Source organism: Mobula birostris, chromosome 18 (assembly GCF_030028105.1).
Source record: "Mobula birostris isolate sMobBir1 chromosome 18, sMobBir1.hap1, whole genome shotgun sequence".
Lineage (NCBI taxonomy): Eukaryota > Metazoa > Chordata > Chondrichthyes > Myliobatiformes > Myliobatidae > Mobula > Mobula birostris.
Genome location: NC_092387.1, coordinates 67,380,785 through 67,394,306, shown reverse-complemented (window position 1 = coordinate 67,394,306; position 13,522 = coordinate 67,380,785). Strand labels below are relative to the sequence as shown.

At 44.7% G+C, this 13,522-nt stretch overlaps 1 protein-coding gene across 3 annotated transcripts in view; it reads left to right on the top strand.

The window, feature by feature from the left end:
• Nucleotides 1-13,522, top strand: part of zswim8 (zinc finger, SWIM-type containing 8) — a 186,559-nt gene that overhangs the window by 25,185 nt on the left and 147,852 nt on the right. For all 3 annotated transcript variants that reach the window (XM_072282863.1, XM_072282862.1, XM_072282864.1), the window contains exon 3: nucleotides 5,064-5,217. In XM_072282863.1, the coding sequence (XP_072138964.1) occupies nucleotides 5,064-5,217 (154 nt within the window). The remainder of the gene's footprint in view (nucleotides 1-5,063; nucleotides 5,218-13,522) is intronic.

Below are 13,522 nucleotides of genomic sequence, written 5' to 3'. Positions count from 1 at the left end.
TTGTTCATTTTCAAGTTTATTGTCACCTGACTGTACAACCAAACGAAGCGACGTTTCCTTCGGACCATGAAGCACCCACAAAACCAATATCACACAAAGCACATAAAACTAAAATATTACCATCAATACATTAATAAAATATAATTCAAAGTGCATGTGATGTGCAACACGTGTAAACAGTTAACAGTACAGTTCTCTGCTTTCTCTCTTACAGTAGAGTGACTTTGTTACTGTTGTTTTTAATTGTTATGAACACCGAATAAAGTGGCTATAAATAATTACAAGATTAGCATCTTATGCCTCATTTATGAAGAACCTCTGAGTCACTATCACTAGATCAAACAATGATTTCCTGACCCTATATTGTGTGTGTGCAGTTCTGGTTCCTTCATTACAGGAAAGATGCCTTTCTAAAGTCCATTGCAGAGTCCAAACATCTTCATTAGTTTAGTATCATTGAGAAACGTGGGCACCCACACCCATCTGTCTTTCCCCGGGGCCAAGAACTGATTCTTGGGGCTATTTCTCCAGTTACATCCATCCATTTATTACAACCGTTTTCTATGCAGTATGGCCACTTTCCTGTCACAAACTCCAAGAACAATACAAGTTCTTGTTTTATGTGAGAGTCTTTTTCACCTTGTATCCTCAAAGGATTTCATAGAAACATAGAAAACCTACAGCACAATACAGGTCCTTCGGCCCACAAAGCTGTTCCGAGCATGTTTCTACTTTTCTGAGCTCCATGTACCTGTCCAGGAGTCTCTTAAAAGACCCTATCGTATCCACCTCCACCACTGTCACCGGCAGCCCATTCCACACACTTACCCCTGACATCTCCTCTGTACCTGCATTTCCTGAGGAGTCACCTTGTGTTCACACATCCCTGTGCCTCGCATCACTTTATGGACTTACAACTAATCTATATATATGTACTTGTATTTATTGTGTTTATTATCTTTATCTTGTTTTTTTTTGTGCTGCATTGGATCTGGAGTTAGAATTATTTCATTCTGCTTTACACTTGAGTACTGGAAATGACATTAAACAGCCTTAAATCTTGAAAAGACCTTTAGGAAATTTGTCAGACAGGATAACCATTTTCCTCCTTCATTCCAAAGACGTATGAGTTAGTGTTAGTGAGTTGTGGCGTACTGTGTTGGCGCTGGAAGCGTGGCAACACTTGCGGGCTGTCCCAGCGCAATCCTGAATGGGAGTGACGCATTTCGCAGTGTGTGTTGATGTGCATGTGACAAATAAGGCTAATCTTTAATATTTAAAACCATGCTGGCTTGGTTTGAATTGCCAGGGGATATTTTTGTCATGTTAAAGGTATTATGTACTTGTTACTACTTTATGTTATGCTAGTTGACTTTATGATGTGTTAGTAAGTTTCAGCATGTTTATCCACACATTTAACCGGGAACCATCAAACACTGATTAACATAGTCATTAAATACAATATTACAGTGTACTCCTGATTAAATCAGTGTATTTTTTTTAACAATAAATTGTTGTACATTATTTTGGATTAAACCATGTAAGCAGGAAGAAATTGGACCAAAGAATTGGAAATGTAACATTACGTGGGTGGTTGGTAAGGGTGGTACTGTTGGCTCTACAGAGTGGTCAGCACAGGCACAGCCATCGGCGCAATGGAGTGGTCTGTACTGCTGGAGCTGTTGGCTGCACAGAGTGGTCGGTACAGGCGGAACTGTCAGCTCTACAGAGTGGTTGGTACAGGCAACAGAGTGGCCGTCACAGGTGGAAACAGCTCTGCAGAGTGGTCAGCACAGGCACTGCAGTTGGCTCCGACTGTGATGCCCACTCTGTAGCGCCATTGGCTCTGCGGAGTGGCCGTCACAAGTGGAAATGGCTCTACGTAGTGGTTGGTACAGGTGGAACTGTCAGCTCTGCGGAGTGGTCGGTACAGGCGGAACTGTCGGCTCTGCGGAGTGGTCAGCACGGGCACTGCAGTTGGCTCTACAGAGTGGCTGTCACAGGTGGAAATGGCTCTACGGAGTGGTCAGTACAGGCGATACCTTATAGCTGTGTTAAGCTTCACAAAGCAAGAAACGTATCTTATAAATTCATCAGCTGAAATGTTCTTTTCACAGCTCTTTAATGGAAAATTTTAAGAATATTACTTGCTAATTTTTCCTCATCTCGCTGCTAAATGGTCATACATTCTCCTGTAATGGTGTCCCCTCAATTCTGATTCCTCCAGTTAGGAGTGATGACCTCTTGCTCCTTATCCTGTTAATCCCTCCCAGAGCTATACAAATGTTTTTTGTTCCAAATTCATGGGATATTGTACATATAGGGAAAACTGCTCTTCACAGGAACCTGCCTGGATTAGAACATAGAAATCTACAGCACATTACAGACCTTTCGACCCACCATGTTGTGCTGACCATGTAACCTACTGTAGAAACTGCCTAGAATTACCTTACTGCATAGCATAGCCTCTATTTTTCTAAGCTTCGTATACCCAAGAGCCTCTTAAAAGACCCTGTTATATTTACCTCTACCACCGTCACTGGCAGGGCATTCCACACACCAACCACTCTGTGTGGAAAAACTTAACCCTGACATCCCCCCTGTACCTACTTCCAAGCACCTTAAAACTATGCCCTTTCACGTTAGCCATTTCAGCCCTGGGAAATAAGCCTCTGTGTATCCACACGATCAATGCCCCTCATCATCTTGTATGCCTCTATCAGGTCACCTCTCATCCTCCGTCGCTCCAAGGAGAAAAAGTCAAGTTCACTCAACCTATTATCATAAGATGCGCTCTCCAATCCAGGCAACATTCTTGTAAATCTCCTCTTTCTGTACTCTATCTATAGTATCCACATCCTTCCTGTAGTGAAGTGACCAGAACTGAACACAGTACTGCAGGTGGGGTCTAACTAAGGTTTTATATAGATCATTACCTCACAGCTCTTGAACTCAATCCCACGGTTGATGAACGCCAACACACCATACACCTTGTTAACAACACTCTCAATCTGTGTAGCAGTTTTGAGTGTCGCAGGGACACAGACCCCAAGGTCTCTCTGATTCTAGTGTAGGGGTGGAAAAATTTACAATGGGGACCAGTTTAGTATTGGTTATTGAGAGAAGGTGCCCTTGGGCCTGATAGTTTTGTGTTTTTGTATCTTCTGCTTGATGGATGGGTGTGCAGCAGAGAATGTCTAGGGTCGGTGAGGTCCTTGATTCTACTGGCTGCTTTCCTGAGGCTGTGGGAAGTTTTGACAGAGTTCACAAGGGGCAGTCTGGTTTGTGTGTTAGGCTGAGATGGGTCCACAGATCTGTAGTTTCTTGCAGTCACGTGCAGAGCAGTTTCCATACCAAGAATAGTATGATGCAGACATCTTGTACATTAAAGACAAATTCGTTAGAGATAGTACCAGTCGAACGGCAGAGCAGCCATCAGTTGTAGTGGGGCAGGGGGCACATTGCCGACAACAGCACATCTTTCTCTTCATGAATCTCACCTGTCACCTACCAGCTTGTACTCTTCTCCCTTTCCCCCCCCCCCCACCCCCGTCCCCACCTTATTCTGGCTTCTGCCCCCTTTCTTTCCAGTTCTGATGAATGTTATCAGCCCAAAAAGTCGACGTTTCATTCCTGTCCTGCTGACTTTCTCCAGCATTGTGTGCATTGCTCTGTAGAATCTCTGGTGTTTACTGTTTGATTCACCTCGTGTGTACCAGGTTTCCAGAGAGGCCGATTAATTAATCCCATTCCCCTTCTCTTTCACTCCTTCGCTTATTCCCTCTCACACATGCCCCTCAAACCTGATTCTTTCTTGCCAGGAACCTGAACTATCAGATACTTTGCAGAAGCCATTTAAGCGACTGAGATGTTTTTAGAATGCAGGAGGGAATCCACAATCATACAGTCCTTGGGGAGGCCAGGGTTGAACCCAACGCTTCTGGACGGAAAGCATTACCACTGCCTGCCTGAAACTTCACTGGCAAGTTGTTCATTTCATGTCCAAACGCAAGGCTCATTTTAAGTTTAGAACATAAAGCAGTACAGGCCTTTCAGCCCACAATGATGCACTGGGCTTCTAACCTACTCCAAGATCAATCTTCCCTATTAATAGCTTTCCATTTTTTTCTGTCATCCATGTGTCCAGCTAAGTTTCTTAGATGAGCTGAAAACCTAGGAGCAGATTTGGCCCATTGAGTCTCAACCTTATTCTCCTGCTTTCTCCCTGTAACCTTTTTCCTTATTAATCAAGAACCTATCAATCCCTGCTTTCAGTTTACCAATGACTTGACCTCCACAGCCATTTGTGGCAATGAATTCCACAGGTTCACCACCTTCTGGCTAAAGAAATTTCTCATCTCCCCTATAAAGGGACGTCCTTGTACTCTGAGGCTGTGCCCTCCGGTCCTAGACATCCCTATCTGCTTCATTCACCAGCCCTAACAGTGTATTCCACACACCTACCACTTTGTGTTATTTGAAAAAAACTTTCTCTGATATCCCCTCTATATTTTCCTCCAATCACTGTAAAATTATGCCCTCTCATATTAGCCATTTCTGCCCTGAGGAAAGGTCTCTGGCTGTCCATTCATCCTGTACACCTCTCGCCCTCTTTCACTCCAAAGTGAAAAGCCCCAGCTCACTCAACCTTTCCACATAAGACGTGCGCTCTAATCCAGGCAGCATCCTGGTAATTTTTCCTCTGCTCGCTCTCTCTCTAAATCTTCCACATCCATCCGATAAAGAGACAACCAGAACTGAACACATCCCCAAGTGTGGTCTAGCCAGAGTTTTATGGTGCTGCAACATCTTCATGGCTCTTGAACTCATTGCCCTGACTAATGCCAGTGAGTCACCGTACAGCTTCTTGATCACGCTATCAATTTGCGCAGCAACTTTCAGGGATCTATATATCTAGACACCAGGATCCTTCTGTTCCTCCACACTGCTAAAAGTCCAGTCTTTAACCTTGTACTCTGCCTTCAAGTTCAACTTTGGCTGATAATGTTTGTAGTACTTAAAATGTCTTTATAATCCTAGTTCCAATCTCTTTATTTTCTTAGATGGCCAAGTTACCCCTTTGGTCGAACTGTCAGCCAAGCAAGTTGCCCTGCACATTCCCTTTGAAGTGGTTGAGAAGGTTTATCCACCGGTCCCTGAGCAACTGCAGCTTCGCATTGCCTTCTGGAGCTTCCCTGAGAATGAGGAAGACATCAGGTAATAAACGGCAAACACACACCGTCTGGTGAATGGGAAACACGTTATCTTTGGACCCAGAGCTTGTTTGGGCTCAGCGATCCTCAGACCCCCTTTTTGAAGACAGAGGAACTGAGACATATCCCACACATAATAAATAAATAAATAACCAATAGAGAACTCTATAACTCGTGTTCTCGGCGTTATTTATTTATTATTCTTACTTTTTTTTGTATTTGCAGAGTTTGTCTTTTACACATTGGTTGTTTGTCAGTCTTTGTAGTTTTTCATTGATTCTGTTGTATTTCACTGTTCTACTGCAAGAAAATGAATCTCGATAGTATGTGGTGTTGGTTGTGACGCAAATGACACATTTCACTGTATGTTTTGATGCACATGTAGCAAATAAAGCAAATCCTTTTTCCCCCTCTAGAAATGAGTCTAGAGAGATAGTCCTGAGATTTGTTCAGTGCCTTGGGCTGTGATTGGTGCATTAAGTGATGATGCTTATGAGAAAGCGCCTTCAGGGTCTTTTTTTCCGATTCTGCAATCTCCTTGCCTAGGATTAACTTTATTTGTCACATGTACAGTACATTGAAACATCAAAATGTACTGAGCATCAAATCCAACCAGCGAGGTCTGTGCTGTCTGTAAGTGTAGCCACACTTTCAGCAGTACCATAGCACGCCCACACTCACTAACACTAAAGGTACGTGTTTGGAGTGTGGGAGGAAACCAGAGCACCCGGAGGAAACCCACGTGGTCACGGGGAGAATGCGCAAATTCCTTGCGGACAGCGGCAGGAATTGACCCCGGGCTGCAGACACCGTAAAGCGTTACGCTAACAGCTACAGCTACTGTGACTCCAACAGTGTTGGCTTCTGGTTCTGCAGCCTGTGCGCGGAACCCTGTATCGGTTCTGGGGAAGTACTACTCCGTTTGAGATGGTTTACTCAAGCCTGCAGCTGCTCTCTTGGATAAATGGTGAAAGGTCCCCTGTGAACATGTCGCAGAGGTGCAGGACAGTTGTACCTGGTGTCTTAGCTAATGCTACTTACCTAATCAATACTTCAAAGCAGGTTATCTGTTCATTATTATGTTATTGAGCGTGGGGGGGTGGGGTTGCTGTACATAAGCTAGAACATAGAACAGTACAGGCCCTTCGACCCACAATGCTGTGCCAACCTTTTAACCTACTTGGAGATCATCACCAAGGACCTCCACCACCTAGGCCATGCTCTCAACACCAGTTCCCGAGAGTGGAAAAGCCTACAAAAAGTCGTGGATACAGCCCAGTTCATCACAATGTAACTCTGGAATTTAGAAGGCTGAGAGGGGATCTTATTGAAACATGTAAGATTATTAAGGGATTGGACACGCTGCAGGCAGGAAGCATGTTCCCGCTGATGCGTGAGTCCAGAACCAGAGGCCACAGTTTAAGAATAAGGGGTAGGCCATTTAGAACGGAGTTGAAGGAAAACTTTTTCATCCAGAGAGTGGTGGATATGTGGAACGCTTTGCTCCAGAAGGCTGTGGAGGCCAAGTCTCTGGATGCTTTCAAGAAAGAGATGGATAGAGCTCTTAAAGATAGCAGAATCAAAGGTTATGGGGATAAGGCAGGAACTGGATACTGATTATGGATGATCAGCCATGATCACAGTGAATGATGGTGCTGGCTCGAAGGGCCGAATGGCCTACTCCTGCACCTATTGTCTATAATGTAGCCCTCTTACCAGGGCTCGTATACAAACTTGGCTCGTTAGCTAACACTGCTATCAGCTACATGATTCAGCAATAGGAAGGCCATCTTTCATAAACATATATGTATGATTTGGGCTTCAACTAAACAGAAATGTCGTGATGTTCAATTAAAGCAATCTTGATTTGAGCGAATGCTGTGTAAATGCTGCCCATACACCGTTATTGGTTGGCAAAAAATAAAAGATTGTACACTCCATAAAATTATAAAGGAAGTATATTTACAAATTTCAGCTTTATTAAACAGTTATTAAGAGACAAAAAAGAAAGAAGATTTGAAAAAATGGCCCATTACAGTTAGACCAGTCTAAATGTACACATGACCATTGGGGCTTATCTCTTCCAAACTACTACTACTATTACTACTATTAGTAGTAGTAGTAGTTTGGCAACAGCACATGAAAAATGTCGAGCTCTATGACAACCTACCAATGCTCACCACTAAAATCGAGGCGAGAAGACTGCAACTAGCGGGGGCACTGTCTACGCCACCCCGAGCTACCTGCCAGCCTAGTCACCATATGGGAGCCCAAGCATGGGAGGATGAACCCTGGGTGCCCTCCCAAGACTATGGTCAAGGCACTCCTAGAAGACAGCAGCGCGGCTAATGTAGATGAACTGAGCACACTGATGAGGGAGAGGGAGAAGTGGAGAGTCCGTCATCGTGCCCGACGCCAGCCTCCTTAGGCCTGAGTCGACGTAGTAGTAGTACCAAAGTCTGAGTATAACCATTAGGCATTGTGCCAAATCCATGGTCTGCGTGAAAGCACCCGCCACAGTCTGAACTCATCTAAAATAAACTGGCTCTCTCTCAGGAGCATTCGCTACCCCTCCTTGGAGCCATTCATCTGCACAAAACACTTCTTGCAGCGATGCTCTCCTTGCCACAGAATTCTGCAGTGTCTTCCCTTCTGTCCTGCTGCGCAGCTACTGCCAAAAGACCCCTGAACACTGTCAAAAATCTCTCTCTGCCCCACTTTCTCTAGAACCTTCTCCAGATCCCACCATCCTGATTGGCTAACACAACATTCCTAAGCTGAACAGTGAAACACCTACAGCAGAGTAGAAGAATTCTTAACCAGGGCATTGCAACAGGAAAAGCCCTCTCCACCATTAAGCACATTCTCAAAGACTGATACCACAAGAAAGCATCACCAGGGACCCGCACCATCCAGGCCATGCTGACTTCTCACTGCTACCTTTGGGAAGGAGATGCAGGAGCCTTGGCTCCCACACCACCAGATTCAGGAACAGTTATTACCCTACAACCATCAGGCTCTTGAATCAGTGTGGATACCTTCACTCTCAACTCTGAACTGTTTTCACAAACTATGGACTTGCCTTTCAAGCAGACTACAGCTCATGATCTTAGTGCTATTTATTTATTTATTTATTGCACAGTTTGTCTTTTGCACATTGTGTGTAGTTTTTCATCGATTCTGTGATGTGTTCTGCTGTGAATACCTGCATGCTAATGAATCTCAGGGTCATATATGGTAATGTAATACAGACCTTAAACTTTGATCAACCTAACCCTTCCTACTCACATAACCCTCATGTACCTATCTAAGAGTTTCTTAAATGTCCCCAATGTATCTGCCTCTACCACCACCCTTGGCAGGTTGTTCCACACACCTAACCCTCTCTCTGTGTGTTTTTTTAAAAAAAAAAAAAAAAAAAAAAAAAAATTAACCTACCTCTAACATCCCCAATTTACTTCGTCACAGTGGTGATAAGGCTTCGAGAGCACTTTGCCTGTGGGGAGCTTTGTCACATTCTGAGAGGAATGTGAGAGCCCTTTTCACTGTCGTGGAAGGTCCATTTTCACCTCCAAGCCATTTAACGCAGAGTGTGAGTGAAGCAAATGCAGACTGATGCCGCTGACAGATGTGGTTGGCATTGCAGCTTGTGGTTCCTACATTGTCACTTGTCACAAGGTTTACCAGAATCTGTAAAACCCCCTGTGAGGTTTGGCTCACAGTGCGTACATAAAAACTGGAAGCCAGCATTCAGTTTACACAGAACATATGCTTTCTGATAATTAAGGCGCGGTTGATGGTCGTTGACAGTAGGAATTTATTTCTGACAAACACAAAAATTATGAGCTCAGTGGCTTCTAAATACCAGCTCCCTGGAAATCAGGGTTATCTTCATGCTCACTTCTGACTTTTGCTCTTTGGCCTGGAGATTTGGGAAGGATCTTCTCTCAGCAGTGTTTCCTGCTTCTGGAGCACACAAGGAGAAACAGATTAACCTGGTTCTTTCTAACCAAGTAACTGAGCCTCAACACTCATTTAACCTTCTACGGAGATTGGTACAACAGTCAGTCCTTGTATGGAAGAATCTTGTATATGTTGTTGAATTTCTACAATGACTCTATAACTCATGATCTCTATTTTTTTCCTTTTTGTATTTGCACAATTTGTTGTCTTCTGCACACTGGTTGTGTATCTGTGCAGTTTTTCATTGATTCTATTGTGTTTCTTTGTATTTATTGTGAATGCCTGCAAGGACATCTTCATTCTGGAATGAAAAGCCTCATCCTGAGAGCAGATAAAGCGGAAACTTCCACCCTGCCCTCAAATTTACCTGGTCCATTTCCCACACCTCCTTCCTCTTTCTCAATCTCAATCTCCCCCCTCTCCCCCCTCTCCCCCCTCTCCCCCCTCTCCCCCCTCTCCCCCCTCTCCCCCCTCTCCCCCCTCTCCCCCCTCTCCCCCCTCTCCCCCCTCTCCCCCCTCTCCCCCCTCTCCCCCCTCTCCCCCCTCTCCCCCCTCTCCCCCCTCTCCCCCCTCTCCCCCCTCTCCCCCCTCCCCCCCCTCATTTACCAATGTCTATTTATAAACCCACCAACTCTCTGATACCTGCACTATACCTCTTCCCACCCTGTTACTTGTCAAAATGCCATCCCCTTCTCTCAATTCCTCTGTCTTCGCTGCATCTGCTCTCAGGATGAGGCTTTTCATTCCAGAATGAATGAAATGTCGTCCTCCTCCACAGATGGCGGCTTCCCTTCCTCCACCATCAATACTGCCCTCAACTGCATCTCTTCCATTTCACGCACGTCTGCCTTTACCCCTTTGCTCCTGGCACCACCCCAATTATGGGGTTCCTCTTGTCCTCGCCTATCACCCCACCGGCCTCCGCATCCAGCACATAATTCTCCATAACTTCCACCATCTTCAATGGGACCCCACCACCAAGCACATCTTTCGCTGTCCCCCACTTTCTGCTCTCTGCAGGGTTCACCCCCTATGTGATTCCCTTTTGTCTCTCCCCCACTGATCTCCCTCCTGGCACATCCTTGCAAGTAAAACAAGTGCTACACCTGCCCCTACACACCACCTCCCTCACTACTATTCAGAGTCCAAACAGTCCTTCCAGGTGAGGTGACACTTCGCCTGTGAATCTGTTGGAGTCATCTACTGTATCTGGTGCTCTGAGTGTGGCCTCTTGTATATCGGTTAGACCCGATGTAGATTTGGAGACTGCTTCACTGAGCATCTACACTCCATCCGCCAGAAAAGCTGGGATCGCCCAGTGGCCATCCATTATAATTCCACTTCCCATTCCCATTCCCTCTACTGTCGTAATGAGGCCACACTCTGGTTGGAGGAGCAGCATCTTGTATTCCGTCTGGGTTGGCTTCAACCTGATGGCATGCATTTCCTGTGATGTCTCCCCCACTTTCACCTTCACCATTCCCCATTCTCATTTCTCTCTCTCACCTTATCTCTTTGCCTGCCCATCACCTCCATTTGGTGTTCCTCCGCCTTTTCTTTCTTCCATGGCCTTCTGTTCTCTCCTATCAGACTCCCCCTTCTCCAGCCCTGTATCTCTTTTACCAATCAACTTGCCAGCTCTTTACTTCACCCCTACCCCCTCTTCCTGGCCTTACCCATCACCTTCCCCTCACCTTCTAATTTGACACCTCATCTTTTTTTTTCTCCAGTCCTGATGAAGGTTCACAGCTCAAAACGTCAACTGTACTCTTTTGGACAGATGCTGTGTGGCCTGCTGAGTTCCTCCAGCAGTTTGTGTGTGTGTTGCTGACTGTATCAACCTCTTTTTGCCAGTTTTTCTATTTTGGGGTATTGGTGTTTCCATAACAGGCCATGATGCAACCAGTCAAGATGCTCTCCACTGTGCATCTATGGAAATTTCTTGAACTGAAGTCGCTCAGAACTTCAGTCAGATTTATTAGATCTCACATGAAGTCAATATATGATGTACAATAAGATGCATGGTTTTATTTTTACTGATAACTGTAGGTTGATTCTGTCGGAAACCAGTGGCCCAGGTATTCACTGATAATTGGATTATTATTGTCACATGTCAGCCATTATTATTGTTAACCATCAGGCTCTTGAACCAAAGGGGATAATGTCTCTGAACTTCCCTTGCCCCATCATTCAAATGTTCCCACAACCAAAGGAGTCCTCACCCGATGTTCTCAATATGTATTGCTTATTTAGTATTATTATTATTTCTTTCATTTTGTATTTGCTCAGTTTGTCATCTTCTGCACTCTAGTTGAAATCCCAGTTTGGGTAGTCTTTCTCTGGTCTGTTACGGTTATTATTCTATAGATTTGAGTATGCTCAGAAGAAAGAGGATCTCAGGGTTGTATATGGTGAATATATGCACTTTGATTTTAAATTTACTTTGAACTTGTTCTGAAGTACAATGTAATACTGTATTGCATGCCATTCATACAGATCAATGCATTGAGGCAGTACAAGGGAAAAGCAGTAACAAAATGTGTTACAATTACAGAGAAAGTGCCTGCCTGCACCACAAAACTGTGCAAGGCTGTGATGAGGTAGACTCTGAGGTGAAGGGTCCATCCCTCGTTCAGGAGTTCTGTATAATTGTCATGTAGTAGAGGGATAGAAACTTCCCTTGAGCCTGGTGGTACATTCTTTGAGCTTTGTATCCTCTGCTCAGTGGGTGGGGGGGGGAAGAGAAGAGATAATGTCTGGGATGGGGAAAGGCCTTTACCCTTCTCTAAGTGATTCTAACCTTGACTATGTTCTCATGACTGCTTTTGAGATTGTTGTGTGATGTGTCAAATCCATCCCTGGCCATAAGCACACACTTCCCTGAGTACAAAGTCAAGCATGGGTACTGTGGGGGTTTTTATTCAATTAGGTTAAAGAATGTCCTCTTGGGTATGGAAACCTACAATTGTACAAGATAACCTTGTTCGTAAAGCATCAGGAATGCAAGTTTATTTTTAAAAGGCAACCCAGCTGTTGAGATTTTCTGGAATGAGTGGATAAATATCCTTAGTTTGTTTGGAGCCATGCACTTGGAGTAGTAGTCTGTCTGTTTCCAGACATCGTGAGCAAAGAGCCATTTTAGTATTGCAATCAATCAATGACCTTTAAAATGTGAAAATCCAATTTATTTTGTAATTATTTAAGGGACGTGGCAGCACTGGGGAGGAGGTAAGGATTGTATCAAAAGCACAAGGTTGTACATGTTGGGTGACGATAGACTGTGAAGGTTTCTCCTCTCTAGAGAGAGATGATAGGTTTTCACATGGCTGTGGAGACCTACAGCAAAGAAGCAGGCCCTTGTCTCACTGAGTCCATCAAATACCCTTCCATACCATATCCCACTTTTGTTCTGTCTGCTCAATACAAGGGCATCCCTTTAGAACGGAGACGAGGAAGGAATTTCTGTACCAGAGTCTGGTGAACCTGTGGGATTCACTACCACAGATGACTGGGGAGGCCAAGTCATTGGGTATATTTAAGACAAAGGTTGATAGGTTCTTGATGGGGAGGTTATGGGGAGAAGGCAGGAGAATGTGGTTGAGAGGGAAAATAAATCAGGCATGATTGAGCTGCAGAGCAGACTCAAAGGACTGAATGGCCTAACTCTGCTGCTGTGTCTTATTTCCATAAACACCCCCTCCATCCCTCACATTGAACCCATCTGATCACTGTGGTCATTTACAGTGTTAAGCTTTGGGGGTTGGGAGAGGACAGGAGCCTCTGAGGAACAATCTACATTGTCAGAGAGCGATCCTTGCAGACAATACTGGGGGCCCTAGGTCTCTGGGCTTTGAGGCAGCAACTCCAGTTGTCTCACTTCTGCATTGTCCAGATAGTGGGGATGCAGAGAGGGGTTTCCACTTGGAGGAGAAAGCAAAACCAAAGGCCATTGATTCAAGACAGATAGCAGTTGGGAATTCAGAAGAAATACACAAAATGCTGGAGGAGCTCAACAGGGCAAGCAGTATCTGTGGAGAAGAATAAACAGTCGACATTTTAGGCCGATACCCTTTATCAGGACCGATGGAAAACATAACTGTTTATTCCTCTCCAAAGGTGCAGCGTGACCTGCTTAGTTCCTCCAACGTATTGTGGCTGTTGCTCTGGATTTCCAGCTGCTATCTCTCTTGAGTCATTGGCCTTTGGTTTGTTACTCTGCAGAATCCCTTGTATTCAAAAGAAATAGTTCAGTCAGAATGAGAGAATGTGAACTCATATTTGCAGGGAGTTTTTGAGTCAAAAGAAATTGCCATTGTAGGGAAGTGAGATGTCTCGATGAGGGCGCG